At 52.8% G+C, this 21,380-nt stretch overlaps 6 protein-coding genes across 6 annotated transcripts; 2 read left to right on the top strand and 4 right to left on the bottom strand.

Moving 5' to 3' along the window:
- Positions 1-1,826: 1,826 nt before the first annotated feature.
- Positions 1,827-7,263, top strand: AYL99_02215 (hypothetical protein; the record flags this gene model as incomplete). Its single annotated transcript, XM_018833731.1, has 3 exons — positions 1,827-2,037; positions 2,096-2,419; positions 2,468-7,263. 3 exons carry the CDS (start codon positions 1,827-1,829, stop codon positions 7,261-7,263), a joined length of 5,331 nt encoding a protein of 1,776 aa, XP_018696355.1.
- Positions 7,264-9,253: 1,990 nt separating this feature from the next.
- AYL99_02216 (S-adenosylmethionine synthase, variant) lies at positions 9,254-10,545 on the bottom strand (the record flags this gene model as incomplete). Its single annotated transcript, XM_018833732.1, has 3 exons — positions 9,254-10,254; positions 10,313-10,398; positions 10,454-10,545. 3 exons carry the CDS (start codon positions 10,543-10,545, stop codon positions 9,254-9,256), a joined length of 1,179 nt encoding a protein of 392 aa, XP_018696356.1.
- A 1,457-nt stretch (positions 10,546-12,002) lies between these two features.
- On the top strand, positions 12,003-12,953 carry AYL99_02217 (hypothetical protein; the record flags this gene model as incomplete). The annotated part of the gene is made up of 1 exon (XM_018833733.1): positions 12,003-12,953. One exon carries the CDS (start codon positions 12,003-12,005, stop codon positions 12,951-12,953), a length of 951 nt encoding a protein of 316 aa, XP_018696357.1.
- Positions 12,954-13,345: 392 nt separating this feature from the next.
- On the bottom strand, positions 13,346-13,921 carry AYL99_02218 (hypothetical protein; the record flags this gene model as incomplete). The annotated part of the gene is made up of 1 exon (XM_018833734.1): positions 13,346-13,921. The coding sequence occupies one exon, from the start codon at positions 13,919-13,921 to the stop codon at positions 13,346-13,348; it is 576 nt and encodes a 191-aa protein (XP_018696358.1).
- Positions 13,922-14,979: 1,058 nt separating this feature from the next.
- On the bottom strand, positions 14,980-17,945 carry AYL99_02219 (hypothetical protein; the record flags this gene model as incomplete). Its single annotated transcript, XM_018833735.1, has 3 exons — positions 14,980-15,088; positions 15,144-17,603; positions 17,659-17,945. 3 exons carry the CDS (start codon positions 17,943-17,945, stop codon positions 14,980-14,982), a joined length of 2,856 nt encoding a protein of 951 aa, XP_018696359.1.
- Positions 17,946-19,496: 1,551 nt separating this feature from the next.
- On the bottom strand, positions 19,497-21,099 carry AYL99_02220 (hypothetical protein; the record flags this gene model as incomplete). Its single annotated transcript, XM_018833736.1, has 4 exons — positions 19,497-20,109; positions 20,170-20,698; positions 20,755-20,989; positions 21,040-21,099. The coding sequence occupies 4 exons, from the start codon at positions 21,097-21,099 to the stop codon at positions 19,497-19,499; spliced, it is 1,437 nt and encodes a 478-aa protein (XP_018696360.1).
- Between the last annotated feature and the right edge of the window lie 281 nt (positions 21,100-21,380).

Genomic DNA, 21,380 nt, shown 5'->3' on the forward strand with positions numbered 1-21,380 from the left:
AAGGCTGGTGACAAGAGAGCCCCCTTGCTGCATCCTCGCCACCCTCCTCTCTCTCGATGGCCATCTTTGGTTCGAATCACACCATGGTGGACGAGAGTCCGCAGCTGCTTCGAACTCTATCCCCCCTCAAAATTCAAGTCTTGAAGTCGGACTTCTCCACGTGCGAGGCCGCTTGTTTCACTTGAATTTACTGCTCAGAGAGTTGACGCCTGCTAGTGCACGAGTACGGAGTAGTTGACCCGGTAAACTTTGCCGGAGCCAAAGTTCAGCTACGGTGTCAGTGTTAACGTGCCGTGGGTGCTCGTAGTAGGCAAGTGCATGAAGCTATGGTTGCTTGGGATCCTATGTACGGAGTTCTGCCACAAACGAGGTTGAGGACAGAGGACTGTCATCCGCTCACTATTACACTGAGCTATCTTGCTTGGGAGGATCCCACCGATGAAGGAATGTTTGGCGCGAGAACGGTTTATACCTCGATATCCGCCATCCACACGGTTGAGGGCATCACCTGAGCCCAACGCCAAGCCCAGTTCTGTCGAGCTCATTACGAGGCTCCAAAACCTGCCCCGTTGCGCTCTCTGCGATGAAACCATGAGAAGAGAGTGCAGGACAATTGGATCAACGGATTAGTCAAAAAACAATCGTGGCTTCATGAGGGCTGGGCCCTTCCAGAATTCAAACATCAAGTGGCAGACACGAAGGTGTTCTGAAAGATAGCGAGAGATGTGCTTTAAGCGAGCCTGGTTAACAAGAGGTCCCCTGCAGTAGTGACTGCACCGTCTTGAACCCCCCTGAGTTAGGATAGGAGAACTCATTTGTGAAACGCATACCCTGGTCCCATGGCTTACTCGGGAAGACGGCCTAAGGTGCGTGAATGGGATAGGACTAGAGTTGGCCCCGGTCGGGGCGTTGAAGCCAGACCCGGAAGTACAAACCAGCAGGAACACACTTTACCTAATCAGAATAAGCCCCCAAAGCACCCACGTCCTATAGGCGGAAAGGGGGATCGCCCCAGGCACGGCTCCAGGGTTGGGACAGCCTATGATCAGCTGGGGTGGGCTTCCACCAGCCACTTGCCCAATAGGCATAGCTCAACCCCCCACACCGTCCCAGGACCGTTACTAAATCAACCGCGTCCCCTCTAGCTTGATCCTCTAGCTGGCTTCCGCGGCCGCCGGAGATTAATTCTGCCAATTGCTGCCACTTTTTGGTCAACAAGGTACCTGAAGCCTTGCCTGTGTAGGAGCAGGCTTAACTGATTAGGGGATCCCACAACGCGAGATGGCCGCGCATGAACTCTCCTCGCCTCGACTTTTTTGACAACTCCTGACTGCTCTTTTCACACGCGAGTGCGGCCTTTTCCCTCTGTGTTTACTCGAATGGTTTCCTCTTCCCAGCTCTATCGCCCCTGCGATTGCTCTTGACACTCTCCGGCCGGACTACCCTCGTTGACCAACAGAAACCACAGCAGGAAAATTGTGGTTATCAGGATCTATCCGCCCGGTCCTCTCCGACTGTCACTCCCTGATCACCTTCGACCAGAACCGTTGACCCGCCCAACCTTGAGCCCACCCGTACCTGCCACGGATCATCGAGTCCTGAAGTGAAAGATTGTTAAGCTTTCACCCACACCTTCTCCTCCCACCCTTTGTGGAATGTTTTGTTCTCGAACTTTGGAAATTGGAGCTTAATGGTGACAACAACGCGTCCCCGTCGGCCAGAAATCTCGAGGTGTTGGGTTCTTTGACACACGTTGGTCGGCCCCTCTCGACGGGATAGGAGGGACCGCTCCATTGGACAATATTACAAGAGAAGCGCATACCAGGATGGTCTCCTCCCCTCCAGCCTCCCCTGATGGCGCACGCCAAATGCGACATCAGAGCATGTACTCAGCATCGTCACCAGATCCTCTCCAGAAAAACAGGCCGCAGAGCACGGCTGGTCGCCCTCCCAGAAGCCAGAGCCGTATGAGCCAGAGCAGCAATCACATTGGAAGTAGAGCCTCTGATGAAGATGTCAAAACTTCGGTCAAAGTTGGTAAGTCAATTACAGACAGCGGTTGAACGGAGAGCAGAAGACTAATAATGCTGCGAAGTTGTCCGAGTTCGCCCTCCTCTAGGCCCTTCAGATCCCGGGTTCGACCTCATTCCACAAAGGTTCCAGCGGTCGATGGTCCAAGTAAACACAAATACCAGTCTTGCCGTTGAGTCACCCCAAGGGCGGAAGATTTTCATATTCGACCGTGTCTTTGGTGAAGATACCACTCAGAATGCAGTGTGGGAATACTTGCAAGACAGTGTCGATTCGTTCCTGCAGGGCTACAACGTTTCCTTACTGGCCTACGGCCAGTCTGGTGCCGGCAAAAGTTACACCATGGGCACATCAGGCCCCGCAGAACAATTCGATAATTCTTTGAAAGGTAAGAAATCTCTATCCAGCACTGGACACGCTTAACCTGTAGTGATAGGTGTTATTCCTCGAGCAGCGCAACACTTATTCGAAAGTCTCAATGGCGGACCTGCCCACAGTAGGCACAACTCCGGCCTCAAAACCCCAACCAGATATTCAGTCACCAGTCTAAATCAGGTTATGCAAACATCCAAATCATTCATTGACAGGGGATGGGACATGTCGGTGACCTACGTTGAGATCTACAACGAGCAGCCGAGAGATTTACTGCTCCCAGAAGACGCGCCTTTCACAGAGAGAGCGAATGTTCAGATTCGTGAAGATCCTCGGGGCCGGATATTTGTGGAAGGCCTCAATTCAGTACGCGTGTCCTCCATCGAGGAGCTCATGCGTGTATTGAATCACGGATCTGCCATTCGACAGACCGATGCAACGGCCATCAACGCCCGGTCTTCTCGTTCTCACGCCGTCTTCACAGTCAACCTGCGGCAAACCAAAGCACAAGGGTTTCCAGCTAAAGACAAGCGAGCATCATCAGTGCTAGCCGATCAAATGGCCGGAGGCGATGCACCCATGACGGTTGAGAGCAAGCTCCATTTTGTCGATTTGGCAGGTAGTGAACGATTGAAGAACACTGGTGCTACTGGCGATCGTGCGCGGGAGGGTATTTCGATCAATGCTGGACTTGCAAGTCTAGGCAAAGTGATTTCTCAGCTGTCATCAAGAACACCGGGGACGTATGTGTCGTACAGAGATTCCAAATTGACACGGATGCTTCAAGACTCACTAGGTGGCAACGCAATTACATATATGATTGCATGCGTCACGCCGGCGGAATTCCACCTCAGCGAGACGCTCAACACGGTGCAGTATGCACAGCGGGCTCGAAACATCCAAAGCAAACCCAAGATTCAACAAGTTGATGATGGAGCAGACAAGCAAGCCGTGATTGAACGATTGCGCACTGAAATCGCCTTTCTGAGACAGCAAATCCGAAGCGCTGAAACGAACGACCGCCGACCTGGTATGATGTCTGAACGAGGAGATCGACCCAGTGATCGAGAAAATGAACTACAAAATCAGTTGTTGGATATCCAGGAGAGCTACAACGCACTCAGTCAGAGACATGCCAGATTGGTCTCCGAGCTGACCAAAAGCACTGAACCTATTGATCAAGTCAACATCGTCGGAGAAAGTGCGGTGGATCGCCTGAAACGTTCACAGGCAAATCAAGCAATGATTGAACAAGTGGTCATGGAATACGAGAAGACAATCCAGAGTCTCGAGGACAACCTTTCGAACACGCGCTCGTCCCTCGCCACCACCGAAAGCAATCTCCTTGAAAAAGAGACGAAATGCGCTTTCGTTGAAACAGTCAACCAGCAACTAAATGCAAGAGTTCAGAAACTGATGGATCGAGAGTCTAATACGGAACAATATCTCCATGACCTGGAGGCAAGGCTCGATGACCAAAGTTCTGGGGGAGAAAAGAGCGATGCTATCATTACAGATCTGCGCAAAGAGATTTCACGGATCAGAGAAAGTGAGACCAACGCTGAAGATTACATCTGTACTCTGGAAGAGCGGCTGGCGGAGGCGGATCAAGACATGGAGATAATGCAACGCGAGATTGATAGACTCCAGCATCTTGTTGAGCGACAACGCAGTCTCGGCAAACTGGACAATCTGTTGTATGAGCTCGACCACATCCAAGACAAAGACGGAAAAGTGAAGGCTGCAAACCCGCCTCAAACAAATGGAGTCGCTGAGGAGCCTGAGAAGGATGAGCATGAGAAGGATCTACAAACGGCTGAAGCAACCGAATTACCGGCACAAGAAGACGGAGAACTTGATGAGCATGTGGAGGACCTGCCGCAAGAAACGCCCGCGGAAAGCGACCAAGCTGGTCTTGAAAAGCTCGAGACTGCCGTCGCTCAGCAGGAAGGCCTCAAGGCGGAGCATGATCAGGAAGCTCTTCCAAGTCCCGCACAGTCAAAGTTCATTACCGAGAAATTCGAATCAGTCAGTCAAGAGTTGTTTGACCTCCGACTAGAGCACGAATCAACAGTCAATGAGTTGGATCTACTTTCGGCCAAATACCAAGAAGCACTTCGAACTCTGGCCGAGATGCATGAATCAATGGACCAGGAACGCCAAAGTACGATGTCTCCGCAGGAAGATGGAGCTAATGAAAGTACTCAAGATCAGTCTTTCTTTTTGGAGGAGGCGGAGGAGGCGCGAGAAGACGAGGATGGTCAACATGTGCCATCCTCGCGATCGCTCTCCTCGGAATTGTCCATGGCTGGGGAGTCATCGACCTCAACCGACACCGACATCACGCCGGTCTCCAAGACCGCCCAGTCCGTGGAGGTTCAAACGCAAGAGATTGAAAGATTGCAAACTCTTCTCGCCGAACATGAGCGCAGCATGAAAGACGTTACTGAACAATATAACCAGCTCCAGACTGATCACAAGGAAGCTTTGGCCACCATGGAACGCTTGAAATCACAGATCAAGCAGCCTAGACCTGCATCACCTGGTACCCCAGGGATGCTGAGACGTATGACCTCACAGAGCGGAACCGGAGTTGATCGAGGTCAGCGATCTGTTACCTCTCTGCGGACCCTCCTCGTTGAAGAGTTGGAATCGAAACCTGATCGCATGGAAACCGCCGAAGTACACCTCTCAGCTGCGAATAACGAACTCCAAACCCGCTTGGAACGAATCCAAGCTCTGGAAGCGGAGGTCAAGAATGCAAAGAAGGAGATGGAAGTGAAATCAACGATAATTTCCGGCCTGACAAGGGAAAGGACCAGCATCAAGGTGGGATCTCCAGTCGACCTTAATATGGTCTCTCAATTGAGAGACCAAATCATTCAAAAAGAGACCGAGTTGAAATCCCTACACGAAGGCTATGCTCGTCGTGAACAAGACCTGCAAGAGGAAATCCAGAGATTGCATGATGAAAAAGTCAGCCTGCAGGCAGCTCCGTCGACGGCCGGCAACGAGGACAAGATCAATGCTTTGAATGAGCAAATAGAGGAGTTGAAGTCGAAACTCGAAGCGGCGCAACAAGCGGTCGAGGAGTCTGAAAAGAACTACATGCGTACGAAATCTGAGCTGGAGGTGGCTTTGGCGAGTATCGCAACTTTGAAGGCGCAGCAAGCAGCCGGAGAAGGGGACGATGCATCTGGCCGGGCTGCTGCTGCCAGCGCGATGCAGACTGAGCGTGACAATTATGAAGAACTCATCACCAACCTGAAACAGCAACTAGAGGAACAACAAATGCTCAACGCTGACTATTCAGCGAAGAACTCCGAACTTCGTCAACTCCATGCAGCTCTCAGCAAGGATTACGACGCCCATGCAGAGACGGTGAAATCTCAACAGCAAGAGATCGCTGCGCTGAAGGCCGAGATTGTGCGGCTGGAACAAGCGGTCAGACTCGCGGAAGCACAAGTTGAAATGACGAAGCAGAATCTGAAGAGCCTCCGCGAGGCTCATGCCAATGAAGTCGAGGAGATGAAATTGGCTCATGCCGGTGCATTGGCTGGATACGATGACCAAATCGCTGAAATAACGGCAAAGAACGCGAAGCTCGAGGCGACTTACAAGGCAGATCTTGAGCATGCCTTGTCCACTGTGCAGAAAATTGTCTCCAACGCTCAAACAGCACTTGGCCATCCAACCACCGCAGACATGCTCGCGAGCCATATTCAGGATCTCGTGGAGGAGAAGCGCCATGTGGCGGAGGCCAATATCCGACTGACTGGTACCAATGCAGAACTTGAGCGGCAGCTTGACGGCCGACAGAGCTTGCTTGAATTGGAAGAAGAGCTCGCCAAAGCCAATCTCAAGATCAGCAATTACCAGGACACCATCCGAAGCCTGGCGAACGAAGTCGGCAATCACGAAGAAACGATCCGCGAAAAAGAAGAACTACTCAAGAAGGCAGAAGCAAATCTCCAAGCGGTCGAATCCGAGAAGGCAAAGAAGCTCGTGATGATCGAAGAACTTGAACAGCAGCTGCAGAACAGCTTTGACCAGCACCACAACCGACTCTCGGTCATCCAGGCCCAAGGTAACCAAGCTTTGATGGAAGCTCAGCAACGCATTGCTAGTCTGGAGAAGGATCTGAACCAACGGACGTCCGTCAACGAGGCAGGATCCGACAGCGGCTCTCGCACCAACACGATGAAGTCCCAACACCGTCCTCAATCGCCGCCCGGTGAAGGAGTCCCACGTTCCAACTCGATGACTTCTTCGAACCTGAGGAAATCTGCTTCAATTGCATCCTTGCCTTCACCGCCGCCGGCCATCCCTCTTCCCCCTCTGCCTGCCATTCCAGGCGCTCTTCAAGTCACATCGCCGACGCCGGCTAACAGCAACCCTTCGCCACCTCAATCTCGCCATGCGTCAAAGGAGGTTGCCCTTCCCGTCACCCCCGTGTCCGGGACTGTAGTCTCCACAACTTCCCGGGACCGACGCCAGTCTGCACTGATTGAGGAACAAGAGAACCGGTTGAGGACTATTGAGAAACACCTCCACGCCGAGAAACAACTCACGGCAACGCTGGAAGAAGCGCTTGTGGACCTTGAAACGCAATCTAACAAACTAAGAGTTGATGCGGAGTCCTGGAAGAAGAAGGCGTGGGCGATGGAAGAGGAACTTGTCGGTCTCAAAAAGGAGAGAAGATCCGAGAGACTAAGCGTCCAGGCAGTAGAGGAAGAAGTCAAGAAGAGGAGAGAGGCTGAGGCGGCAAGGGCACAACTCGAGGAGAGAATGAGGCTGTTGACGGTGGGCAAAGATGGAAAGACGAAAAAACGGAAAGGAAGTTCGTTGAACTGTTTCTAAGCCGTGGGACGCATTAGATGGGACACCATACACCTTGAGGATTTTTCTGAATTGGGCGAAACTGGGCCAAACGAAGGCTCCCTTGGAGGAAGGTTTGATGCGTTACGCGAGGCACACTGTCCCTTATTTACCCTGTTTTTGGTGGTCGACATGCTCGAGCGATCTGAGACAAGCGAGTTTCAATTGGGTCGCACATTGGGAGTCTATTTGGAACTGCAAAAGACATATCTGGCAACAGATGAAAGAAGGATGAGGAGTTTTGTTTGTTGGGAGAGAGATACTACGCCATCCGCGCCATCCACTCGACTTGGTTTTCCTTTTTTTGTTTTATAACACACCCACACACACACACACACACACTCTCTCTCTCTCTCTCTCTCTCTCTCTCTCTCTCTATCTCTCTCTCTCTCTCTCTCTCTCTCTCTCTCTCTCTCTCTCTCTTTCTTTCTTTCTTTCTTTCTCCCTCGTCTTTTTTTTCTTTTTCTTATGATTTATTATGTTGTTTGTTCTTTTTTTTGTATTCTTTTTCTTTTACCTACTCCCTCCCTCCCTCTCTCTCTCTCTCTCTCTCTCTCTCTCTCTCTCTCTCTCTCTCTCTCTCTCTCTCTCTCTCTCTCTCTCTCTGTCACCAACATAAACCAATTGTCGATATGGTATGTACACATAATGATGAGCTCAGGAGATGTTTCTTTTTTATACTTGCTGTTGTTCTGTCCCGGATCGATTGATCTTCCGTGGCCGAATTGAAACAGTGGAGTCAGAGCGAGCACGAGGGAGGTGGGCCGTGAACAGCCGCGGAGGAGGAGAGGAGAACATAGACAGAACAGAACAGAGCTGCAGCCGTAGTCAGCTGGAGCACACAGAGAGAACGAGATCGAGAATGCGAAACGTCCCCACAGCTTTCTTACTAAGACATTCAAGGAAGTCGGTTTCCTTACTACATATGTGTGCGGTATTGACTAGGATATGAGGATCTCTTACTACGCGCATTCCTGCTGCGATATTCTCAGGGATATATATGCGGATTTCTTAGTACGACGTTCAGCGCAACACGAAGACCCCTTACTACGCACATTCGAAGGGGGCGCAAGGGGAAAGAAAGAGTTCGTAGGTGCATTCTTCTTCCATTTTTTGTGGGCAGTTTAGTTGATGCCTGCCATTTTTTGGATTTGCCTTGTCTTGTTATCAACACCGAGGGCCACGCAACGTTAGTCCCTGTCTGTACCTAAGCCTGGCAGACTGAATAACCGACCGGCTGAAGCAGTGGCAGTAGTAATATGTCCCCGTCCTCCATCGACGGGTTCCGTCTACCCCATCGCTCAAAGCGAGTCTTGTCAGCTTCTCTCGTTCCTCGAGAGAAGGAAAGAGCATGACACAGTCGTGTGCCCAAGGTCTCCACATCTTGAGCCTCGCCCGCCCAAGCCATGACACGTCGTTGGAGGTCTTTCCCATCGCAACCATCACCCTTAGTCGTGTCCATTTAGCGAGTTGAACGCCAGATCTCATCGTCAAAAAGTGCCATTAGAGACTTTAATCAAAACCCGCAAAAAACCATAATCTCTCTAGCGCGCAGCAGGGGGTATCATCGAAACATGTTGAATATCGTCAAGACGTAACCCGCGCCGTCATGAATTCTTTTTTTTAGTAAGGGACAAGCGTAAAGAAAAGCATACAAGTCTTTCTCTTTCTGTGAGCACCCAATGCTGGCCAAATTGGGGCCCATCGGCCGTGCCCCATAACGTGCCACCCTCTTCACATGCAGTCAAGAACAAAGACAGCTGAAGAAAATCTCCGACCCTGAGTCTGTTGAAAACCAGGACATCGAAAGAAATTCTCCACCATCCCTCTATCTTTGAAAAAACTGTGACACGTGCTTTCCCACGGATATGTACTCCAACAGAAAGAAAAACCCAACGGATGATATGAAACGCCGATAGTCGTGATTCTTGCCATGATTTCCAGTGTTGGCACGGAAAACAAACAAAGAAATCTAGAACTTCAGAGGCTTGGGCTGTTCCCAGGTGAAGGTCTGGTCGGTGAAATGACCGTTCTTGGCGGTTCGGAAGTATATGGGGTTGGTAAGGTTGAGCTCCTTGACAATGACACCGGGTCGGAGGTCGAAGTTCTTGTGGATAATATCAACAAGCTCGGCACTGGATCTGGTGCTGGTACCGTAGGTCTCAACAAAGAGAGAGAGTGGTTCGGCAACACCGATGGCATAGGAGAGTTGGACCAGGCAACGACGAGCGAGACCTGCGCTCACGAGTGATTTGGCAATCCAGCGGGCGAGGTAGGCGGCTGAACGGTCAACTTTGCTATAGTCCTTGCCGGAAAAGGCACCACCGCCGTGGGCACCCCAGCCACCGTAGGTGTCGACAATGATCTTGCGGCCGGTAAGACCAGCGTCACCCTGAGGGCCACCGATAATGAAGAGGCCAGATGGTTGGATATGATAGATGGTCTTGTCGTCGAGGTATTTGGCGGGGATGACTTTCTTGATAATCTTTTCCAAAATCTCCTTTCGCAGGTCCTCGGTGGAGATGTCCTCGGAGTGTTGGGCCGAGATCACGACGGTGTCAACTCTCAAAGGCTTGACAGCACCTCCATCATGGGCATATTCCACCGTGACTTGAGTCTTGGTGTCGGGTCGCAGCCACGGGAGTTCGCCGGACTTGCGGGCATTGGTCATGGCGGCGTTGAGTTTGTGAGCAAGTTGAATGGTCAGTGGCAAGAGCTCAGGGGTCTCGTCGGTGGCATAACCAAACATGATCCCCTGGTCACCAGCGCCCAGCTTTTCGAGTGCCTCATCGTAGTGCAGACCCTGGGCAATATCGGGGGATTGCTCTTCAATGGCGACGAGAACGTTGCAGGTCTTGTAATCGAATCCCTTGTCTGAGCTGTCGTATCCAATCTCCTTGATAGCATTACGGACAATCTTTTGGTAGTCGAGGTGGGCTTTGCTTGTGATCTCACCGAAGACCATGATCATACCTAGAAAGTGTCAGGGAATGTGCGAGGCGGCCGTAAGGTGTGGGAGAATATGGAGTACCAGTCTTGGTTGCAGTTTCGCAAGCAACTTTCGACAGAGGATCGACTGCCAGGCAAGCATCGAGGATGGCATCTGAAACTTGGTCGCTAAAACGTATTGTCAGTCTCGACAAGGCGCGGACCGAGAACAAGGCGGACGTACGCGATCTTGTCAGGATGACCCTCACCGACAGATTCGGAGGTGAAGAGGAAGGTGTCGCCCTTGGAGGACACTCCGTTGGCAAGGACAGCCATGTTAGCGGTAGTCGTCGTGACTGTGGAGAGATTAGAGAAAGAGAGGGTGTGTGTTGCAAGAGATTGTCTCGAAAAGAATGCAGAGGTGAAGGACACCACGCCGAGCCTTTTCTTTTTGGAAGTGTATGTGTGCTTCTGGGGAGCAAGGAGGATGACAGCCCGGTTAATGGAGAGTGTGCGTGTTGGGATGAAAGGGAGACGAGAACGCTGATGGTGGAAGGAAGGCCAGTATTAAATCATTGGCAAAAGGGAAAATAGCCTGGGAGTGGGGGATGGAGGTGTTTCCGACGAGGACTTGCGAGAGACGGAGACACACGGTGAGGAGAAAAAAAATCAACCACCAGGGCGATGTCGTTATCACACCAAGCTCTAAGCGGAATCCACCCACAAGCCACCCACCTTGACCCGGCATCGGCAAGAGTTTGTTGCCTGGAAGTCATGTCCCCGGCAGCCCCAATAGCTGGTCCCTTAGGCACTAGGCACAGGACAGAGCCCACTACCTAGACACCTAGGCACCACCACAGCCAACGGCAGGGTCCGGTGGCCCCATGCCGGCAGTCTTCTTCCCCTCAACAGCAGCAGAGGCGCGCCGTCCTTTGGCTCTGTCCTCGGACGCCTGGCATGGAGATGATGGCGGTGAGTGACGCTCTCTTCCTGATCTGATTTGCTTCTGCGTTCCTGCGACTTCGAGGGGACTTGGGGAGAGAGTCCCCGACTTCACAACGTCGGACAGAGGTCAGTCAACTCAAGTATCTTCCCCTCACTAAACTGACGGCGGATGGATATAATTATTATCCGACTGGGCGAATGCAAGGGCCCATCCAAACCCTGAAGGCGGTGGCAGAAAGATCGTCATCTATATTTTTGCAGCCCTTTTTTTGCATATGTGGACGACAGCGACGATGAAACAACAACACAGAAAAAGAAGATGCAAAACAACAAATTCTGACTTCTGTCTTGTGTCTTTGACAACTGCAAAGGCGAAAAACTTGTCGCTCTAGCTGAAAGGACGCTAACGCCTTTGAGAAAGAGCTGTGGCCTCAAAGTTGCATGAGGTCCGACAGAAAAGCCATTCAGTGAGATACAGTCTGCACAGGAATTCCTGGTCCTTGCTTGACCTTGCCACGTCACTGCGGATTTAATTGGTAGGTCTGCTACAACGCGGGAAGCGAGCAGAGGAGACAAAGGAGAAAGACAGCAGGCATCGAGAAGAGAGCCTCGTCAACGTCGACACACACATACACTAGCAACGTATTCATCAAAGCGAAAGGCTCGACTGGACACTGTGAATCCGGGACAGACGCCGGCAATTACTACTACCATTGTTGTGAATTATCTCTTTCTCAGACAGCGAACCTATCTCATCTTCTGCGTCGACTGTGCCGCAGTATCAACTAGTCCACCGCCGCCACCAACTACCAGACTCGAAACCCCCCGAAGAAAGAGGCGACAAAAACATGTCCAAATTCGGCGTCCTCGTCACCGGCCCCGCCGGCGCCGGCAAAACGACCTTCTGCACCGCCCTCATCACCCATCTCCACCACAGTCGCCGGTCGGCCTTCTACGTGAACCTGGACCCGGCAGCCACGGACCTCAGTTACACGCCGGACCTGGACATTCGGGACCTGATCTCGCTTGAGGACGTCATGGAAGAGCCACTGTCCCTGGGGCCCAACGGCGGGCTGATCTACTGCTTTGAGTTCCTCCTGCAGAACCTGGACTGGCTGGCCGAAGCCATCGACCCTCTGACGGAAGAGTACCTGATCATCTTCGACCTCCCCGGCCAGATCGAACTGTACACCCACATCCCCCTGCTGCCGGAGCTGGTGCGGTACCTCTCGCGCATGGGCCCTCTGAACATTTCCCTGTGCGCCGCCTACCTCCTCGAGGCGACCTTCGTGGTGGACAAGGCCAAGTTCTTCGCCGGAACGCTCTCCGCCATGAGCGCCATGATCATGCTCGAACTGCCCCACGTCAACATCCTCTCCAAGATGGACCTGGTCAAGGACCAAGTCCCCAAGCGCGAGCTGCGCCGCTTCATCGACCCGGACGCCAACCTCCTCGACCAGGAGGACACCGGCCGCGAACTCCTGCCCAGCTCCTCCAGCTCCGGAATTGCTGGCCCGGGCATGAGCAAGGGAGCACCAGAGTACACCGCATTGGATGTCCGCAACGCGCACGAGGTCGACAGCATCATGTCAGGCGGGTCGTTCAAGCAGCTCAACCGCGCCGTGGCTCGTCTGATCGATGATTTCAGCATGGTGTCCTTTTTACAGCTGGACGTCAACGACGAGGAGAACGTCGGCGATGTGCTCAGCTACATTGACGATGCCATCCAGTTCCACGAGGCGCAGGAACCGAGAGACCCCAAGGAGCCCGAATTGGACGACGCCCCCTGGGAGGATTGATTACGCCTGAAAATGGGTTGGAGAGGGCGAGGGAGGCACTCCTCTTCGCGTTGATTTCTCATGAATGGAAAGGGGAAAGGCGGGTTAAATGTAACGAAGAAAACAAAGCATATTTTCAGCGTCGGCGTTGGCTGGTTGGCTGGGTTCCCTTTTGATGCGCCGTGGCAAGGTTCAAGGCATGACAGGACAGACTGGCAGGAACAGATATCTAAGATACCCAGAGCGAATCCCCACGAATCAATTCCCCTTGATCGCAAACTTGCTTGAATGTCTTCACACAGCACCGATGCTGGTTTCCAACAAAAAAAGGATTCTTTCCGAAGAAAAACAAATACAACCCAGCAAGGAATATTCGGACCCGATCCATTGTGCTAATTGTTTTGTGTGCCTTTTCACGTCCATCCGTACCCACTCTTCCCCTTCGAAGACCTGCCTCGCGCGACGGGGACTTGTTGTCGTCCACCTCCATACACGCCGCCGCCGCCGCCCCACGAGTTCCGATTCTGACCACCGCCGTACCAGCCGGTGCGATTATCCGACCCATCTCCCGCGGCGGCGTTCATGACCTTCTCCTCGACGAAGCCCCAGAGCAGACCGACGATCCACTCGGCGTCGCGCAGGGCCTTCTGCCAGCCGTAACGATTGACGTAGAAGGCGCAGTTGACGGCGACCAGGACCAGGGCGAGCTTGAACAGCAGGACCACCCACCCGATGACCGAGCGGCGAATGTAATCGGCGATCTTGAGCGTGAGGTAGACAGCGAGCAGGAACGCGGCCAGCGACACGATGTCGCCGCTCGTCGCCGCCGACACGGCCGACGTGATCACCGGCGAGACGTGGTTGGAGAGTGTCTGTACCGGGTCCGGCAGGCGGGGGAGGATGTAGGCGCTGTACAGGTCGGCGATGTGCCATATGAAGGAGGGTAGCGTGGGAGGTGGTGATGAGGAAGAGGAGGAGGACGAGGGCATGGTGTGCGGGTTGGGTTGGGTCGATTGATTGATGTCTGGGACAGGTATTTTTGGGCGAGTGCGCAGATGCGTGGGTGCAAGGAGGAGAGAAGATGGACGGAACGGTAGATCTTTATGTTCCCAAGGGGAGTAGAGGAGGAAGACGGATGGGTGGATTTCTGATATTCGGAGGGGCGGTCTCGAAAATGTGTGTGTGTGTGTGTGTGTGATGTCTCTCAGGTGCCGAAGTTCGTGTCTCTGCTTGCACCGCTCATGGTCGGTACTTGACGCCAGTTGTCATGTTTTTCTTCTTTTTCTTTTTTCCTCTTTATACACTGACTGACACAAGGTGTTACGCAAAGTCCTGGATGCAGCCAAGCTTCATGTGTTCGTGTAGGAAACGTCAATTAGTTCGCGGCCAGAATATCGAGGGCGTGTGGAGAGAGGAGAGGGAGGTGGTTTGAGCTGAGGTCAAAAGCATCGGCATGTGAACGACACGACGCTTGAAGGGTCCGCGGGGAAGTTCATTTTACTTTCCCCTACAATGACAAGTAGAAATCAATCCAGTTTAAGGGGACAAGTGAACGCTTTAGGCAGAACAAGATATTGACATCTACCTGTCTTGTTCTTACATCTATATCACTTTGTCTCGTGGTGTTCTTCAACCTTTGGACCACTCCATCCCACGGGACTTCGGGCACCAAAGGTCCAAGATCTCGCCATCCAAGCCCAATACTCTTCCCCCAATCGTCTGAGCTGTAATTAGTATACTTTTGTGGTTTTGTACAAGGCGGCTCCTTCCCAGCAGCGACTTCAAGTGCCGTCTCGACTCCAAACAGCGCCCAGAACCCAACATCTAATGACTGTAGCTTCCAAACCGGCCAAATGTTAACTGTGCGACCAAAGGACATCAGATTCATCAAACCAAAAGGAGAATAATAATGCACATGGCCTCCAATCCATCGCTCAAAATGTGTTCCGTCTCAATAATATGCACACGACGGGGAACAAAAAAGGACAGCGGCTGCTCAGCCTCCTCCGTAGGACTCATCCAAGGAGGGTGGGAAGAAGACAGGCCATTAATAATCTGAAGCGTAGTTAAAGTCGTCGTTGAGAAGCGCCTGCACTTTCTCACGTTCTGCAGCGATGGCAGCTTCAAGCCGCCGCGTTTGGCGAAGAGCTTCGTCTCTGTTGGTACGAATTAGCAAACCACCCAATGTCTCAATAATGGAAAGAGTCTCACCTCTCCGATTCTAGCTCAGCAACGCCCATCTGAGCCGTGTTCATCCGTCCAACTACCTCTCCCATCTCCTTTTCTGCTTCCGAGAGGGCTTTCTCAAGCTCGGCCACCTTGTTCTCCAGATACTCCGTCTTCAAAGCCTGTTGCAACGCAATGCCTGGGCCTGAAGTCGTCTGGTTGATACGGGGACTCTTTTTGGAGTTGGCAAACATGGGCGACATAGGAGACCGAGGCACCGGCGTCAAGTATCCCGGCGTCTTGTGTCCAGACTTCGTACGCATCAACTGGATGTTATGGCTCGCTCTCAACACGCGCACTTCTTCCTCGTGCTTCATGACTGCGGTCTCTGATTGCATTTGAGCGACGGTGATGGTGTCTTCCAATTTGCGAAGCTTGGTCTGGAGTTCGTTGATCTGTTCTGCCGATGCATGTTGATTCTGTTCACCCATCTCCACGGCGCTCTTGAGTCGGTTCCTCAAGGCGGCATTGGCTTGCATTTGCTTTCTGACCTGGACGGCCAACGACTCCGACCTTTGTGCAGACATTTCCAACTCGGTAGCCAGGTCTTGTTCTTTATTCAATGAGCCAAGGGACTCTTGCTGTCGAGCCTGATCCCGCTGTTGCTCCAGCTGACGCAGGGCTTGCTCAAGTGTCGATGAGAGAACTTCGGGGGCACTCTCGTCACGAGCTTGTAACAGTGTTTGTAGACTAGCAGTTTCCTGCTTGCTTCGGTCCAGGTCCATTTTCAAACCGGACAATCCTTTTTCACACTGCCACTTTTGTTCCAGAGCCTCGTCTGCCCGCTTCCGAAGGAGATTGATCTCGGAACGCAGCGTCCGGACCTCTCGTTCGTAGCCGCCCTTTTTGGGTCCGTGTAAAGAAGCAGCTCGATCTCGTTCGGCTTCGGTGAGATTGAGGCGCTTCTCAAACTGTCGCCGTTGTGCCTCTTGTCTTCTTAACAGATACTTCACGGTTGAGTGTAAAGCATTCCTTTGTTCGGTCACGTCCTTCAGCTGATCGGCTAGGGATTGTTGACTCTCCGGCACAGTGCGATTGACCGCAGAGTTCGACCTCGACAAGGAATTCGATCGGTTTGGTGTAGCTCTCGAGTTCGATCTGTTCAAAATGGTGTTTGATCTTTGTAGACCGCTCCCACGACCGGGAATCGTGGAAGTTCTTGGGGAGTCAACGGTCTCGCCTTCTTCCGCGATCGACTGAAATTGCATGTTCATCGCACGAGCACTCTGGAGGGCATTGTTTTCGTCTCGGAGACTCTGCAGCTCTTGCTGCATCCGTGTAAAGTCGTAGTCCGATTTCTGTGACTCGGACAGGCTCGTCTCAAGACCTTCGATTTGTGAACGAAGTTGAGGTACTACTTCGTCCCGCAAGTTGTCTCTTTCGTTTCGATGGTGCTCCAAGTCGACACGGAGAGCCGTCAGCAGATCTTCGAAGTTCTCCTTGATCTGCCTCTCTTCCATCAGCCTTCTTTTGGCGTCATCGAGGGCCACTTCCAGTTCCTTGGCCCTCGCAGTGATATCCGCGGATTCATTATTGTCTCGACGGGACAGCGAGAGCTTCTGCTCGAGTATCTGAATGTGAGATTCCAGTGCCTGCCGGCTCGATCTTTCACTTTGCCATTTCTGCGACATCTCGACCTTGAGCTGCGCTCGAAGCTGCTCCGACTCTCTCTTGATCCTCTGGATTTCTTCTTTTGGATTCCCTTCACTCGTCGACGGCCTGATGGAACTCGTGCCCGAATCCGAAAAATAATCACTCGTGCGGTCCGTCTCTCTGTTCGCGTTGGCGCCCTCAGTCTGGAGCTGTTCCACGAGGTCCTCCAAATCCATCTCTCTTTTGATAGAATTGGCGAGTTCCGCGCTGATGTCACGGAGCTCGGCTTCGAGCTTGGAGATTCTATTGCCATCATTGTTGACCAGCGTCTGAGCGTACGTGCTCCCATCAAACTCAATCGAGTCCTGAGAGGGTTGTGATGTCGGAGGTCTCGGGACCGCTGACGGGAATGGATACCCTTGCGAGGAATGTGCCGAAGCGTGTGGTGAAGGACCATAGGGTGATGGTAGGGGAGATTTCCTATCGGAGATGTCGGTGACGGACGATTCTGTGCTTGGCGAGGCTGCGGGTTTACGGCTGAAGAATGATGTGAACTTGCTCCCCGGGGTCTGAGGTTTCTTCGCGTCAATCACCGTCAGAGATTTCGTGGATGAGGTCGAGTCCGTCCGCAGAGGCGGAGGCCTCGACCCGGGTTTCAACCCCATATCCTCCTCTACAATGACGGTGTCTACCGAGTAACCATTTGATCGCTTGGAGGTGTGGCTGCGCTCTGGAGAAGCTGATACGCCGTCACTCGCAGGAAGAGGGAGGGGAGTGTCGATGATGGTCTTCTTCGGGATGCTATCGCTCGTATTACTCCGATTGAGAATGGGCGAGCTTGTCTGAGGATTTCTGTTCGGGTCAGCTGGGGAACCTGAGCACAAGCAAAGCACGGCGCTTAACATACGTCTGGACAACAACGTCAGAGGGGACTCTCTTTCTCCGTATGGTCCTCGAGGGTGACTCTACTCGCGTCTGAGTCGTCTGTGCTTCGGGCGATGTGAGGACAGGGGAGACGTTGGACGGTAGAGGTTTTCGGCGGACAGAGGAAGAGGAGGAGGCTGGAGAGAAAGGTTTTACAGCGGCCGAGACGGAGGTGGAAAGGGAGGGCAGACGCTGAAGGGAAGGATATTCTTTTGGAGGCGGAGGAGGAGGAGACGCTGAAGCGAAGCTTTGCGCATTATTGTCGTCCATGGTCAATAGTCTTCATGGAGGTGATTGGGGGATGGTGGTGGTGGATGTTCCCAGCTGCCGGTTGCGGACGGGGGCGGTAGACAGAGAGGAAGGGTGGACTCTCTGACGCTTTGACGCCCGTCTAGAGTAGTGACATTGTTAGGTCCGTCGTGCGGGCATGTAGATCAGCCACATGCAAATAGCAATCCTAGAAGGGCAGTGATAGCGCGCCGGTGGAGAGGAAGAAGAAGTGAGGGTGTGGTCTAGGAGGTGGATGGTGTTGGCAGGTGTTGGCAGAAGCGGAATAGCCCTGCGCTGCTGATCGCCTCCCCATTGGATCCGCCGCAGATTGCCTCAACTAATTCTCGACAAGCGGCTACACTCTGGCACACCGTCTCGACCAGCTCCTGGATCTGTGCTTGATGAGGGCGAGCAAAGCGAGATTGTTGACTCTCGGTTTCTACTGGCGCGGTGAACCAAGTGGCCAGGTGCCCTGAGCATTGGCTGTATGCGAGGCAAGTTGCAGCTCGGTAAGCACCTACAATTCTATCCTCCATGCCGTCTCAGAGCCTGCATCTTCTCTAGAGACCAGAGTACCTCGTACAGAGTACCAGGAGACTGTCCAGCATTGGTGATGCTCCCAAGCTCTCGCATTTCCCAACACCCACCCCGGAACATGCCACCCTATTCACCCTCCTCTCCAGTATAGAGGACGAACGTTGATGAATGGACCGCTCAGCTTCAGCTTCAGCTTTCAGCCTCCGCCAGCTCTAGCTCAACTCCCATCCCATCCTGCTGCCGCTTCTTCGGTCCGAGACCAGTATGGCGCGATTACTCTCCACATACTGCCACAACTCCCTCGTCTTCCTCTCCTCATCAGAGCTTGCTGGGAACTTCCTTCGGGAATAGAGTAAAGGGGATGATATACTTCGAACTCATGATATTCGATCCATCGGCCCAGCTGCCCGCAAATCTGTCGATCACATCTTGCAGCGCGTGCATGACTGGGGACAATCCACCCTCCGGAAATCCTGAAGCTCGACCAGTGGGAGACTTTTCTGGCCACGGGCGCGATCCTTGGCAGGGGAATTGTCCTTTTCCGTACCCAGACAATTCCAGGCTAGCTGTCCTAGGCATGGTCCTGTCTCGCTGTCCCTGTCTGCTCTCCCCAGACCCTTTCTGCGAGACATCAAAATATGGTTTCGGCTGCGGTGGTCGGAAGTCCAGCCTGTGATCGAGTCGGAATGCTTGTTGCAGTCGATCACACGGCAGGAAATGGGATAGGAGCGCGTGAATGATACCAGCGGGGCTTCAACGCGCGGAAGATCGCCCTTCAAGCAGTAGGTGAGTATGAAGTATCGAGTCCGGATTAGAATTAAGGGGCCATTCGAATACTGGTAAGAGTCCTGTGGAGCGTCCTTTCTACTCGTAACTCTCTTTATACAGCAACCCAAAGCAACGCGTCGTAGCCACCGCGAACCACAATTCTAGAGGTATCACTGTCCCGGCACGATCAACCAGTTTCATGGCCTCAATCAGCGCCTAACTTCCTGCCCAAAGCCCATCCACCACTCATTTCTCGAACGTGTATCTCATCCAATCTCCTACCGCCTTGAGACTCTCCCACCTCACGTTCTCGTCGGGATCGCCCATCAACTCCAGAAGCCGAGCTTTGAGACCTAATTTCTCGAGCATCGTCCGCTGCTCCGGCACTTGCTTGACCAGATTGCCCACGTCATTGCACCCGACCGCCAACACTTGCTTGTCTGACTCCCAACTCTTGGACAGGATCTCGGCCAGTTTCTTCGGAAGTTCGCCGTTCTTGTCTTCCAGGATCCTGCGTGCGTTCTCACGCCAGAAAGTCGGATTACGGTGAGGTGGTGACCAGCGGAGATGGCCAGAATTTACCTCGTCGGCGTATTCGTCAAAGGTTGTCTGATTCTTGGTGTATTCTTCGAGCATTGTCTTCAGGGCCTCCAAATCTTCCAATAAGTCGGTATCAGTCAGGTGACGACTGCTCAGATTGCTCAGCAGGGCAGGCAGTCTGGCCGTGGTGGCAGTCGCAATGAGCGTCTCCTTATTGGTCGCAAGAAGGTTGTTCAGTGTCGCCAACAAGAGTCGGGTGGTCTTCTCCTTTGGTGACATCCGCAGCAGCTGTGTGTACAACGGCACAATCTCCTGGTCCCTGGGTAAAAGTTAGCCCGGCCCCTGCCACGGCCACTCGATGGGAAATGCTCATGCTCACTTTTCAAGGCCTTCGCCCACAAGCTCGCCCTCGAAGCTGAGCTGCCATATCACCAGCAAAACATGATACATCAGCTGCAGCCCGACCCCTTCGCCAAATCTCGTGTCACTGCTTCGTATACTAGCGCTGCCATTCCATAGCGTAGAGTCGTTATCTTTCGCAGCTCCAGCAGCTTTTCTCAAGATATCGAACAATGGATCAACTGTATCCTTTCTTTGACTCCAAAATAGTTCTTTCGACCGTTTCGTCCGCAGTAATTGTGACATGTGTTGTACTCCGATGTCCTGTCGCCCACCATCTTGATTTCTGACCAGCTTGGCCAGATACGAGTAGACCTGTGGGAGAGCCTCGTCGTCTCGCCTGGCTGGGCGTGAGGAGGTCGTTATGGAAATGGCGATAAGGTTCACAAGAAATGTAGCCGAGAGCAGTGGAATGGGGTCGTCTGGGCTATTTCCCTGGTTGAGCAAGGTCAGGAAGTACTTGTAGGGCTCAGGATGCTCCAGGATAGCCTTCGCGAGATCTGGAGCATCTAGTCGATGTCAGTCCAAGTCGCTGCGCATCCTGATGGAGACTGAGATACCGTACCATTGATGAGGTCTGTGGCCAACACCAGACTATATTGGATAATGTCGCTACGCTTCGAGGCCTTTTCGAGCACACTACCGCCATCTGCGCCGCCCACAAGCAAGGTGCTGTAGCTCTTCACATCTTTCTCGATTGTCTGTTTCCGCTGCTCTTTCCTGACCTTGTCGACCGATCTGATTCTCTTGAGCTGGTCCTCTGTCAAGTTTCCCGCTCGAACGGCACCGTCCCAGGGTATCTGTTATACTTTTAGAACTTGGTCTCCAAGGTAGAGGGCGATGCGCTTACTGGGCGAGCTCTGATGTTGCTCTGCAGTTCGCTGAGAAAGGCGGGCGGACTCAATGACATCTTGCCGACAGGCACAGCGTAATTGGGTCTTCTGGGAGATAATCTGTGAGTTCCGGGTCAATCAACAAGGTCCATGAATCTCCGTATGTCGACTGCTTGATCTCGAATAGATCGTTGGGAGAAGTGAAGAATAGTGCCAGCTATTGCGTCAATCTCATGGTGAAGCTTAGATTTCAGGTTGCGGGAAGCTCTTTCTGCTTCGGGCTGCTTAGCGGGACTACTGTGCACGGGGCATGACATGCCGCGCGCTGCGGGCTGCGTCGCCTATTTCTTTCCCCGGT

The sequence above is a fragment of the Fonsecaea erecta genome, assembly GCF_001651985.1.
Source record: "Fonsecaea erecta strain CBS 125763 chromosome Unknown Scaff2, whole genome shotgun sequence".
Lineage (NCBI taxonomy): Eukaryota > Fungi > Ascomycota > Eurotiomycetes > Chaetothyriales > Herpotrichiellaceae > Fonsecaea > Fonsecaea erecta.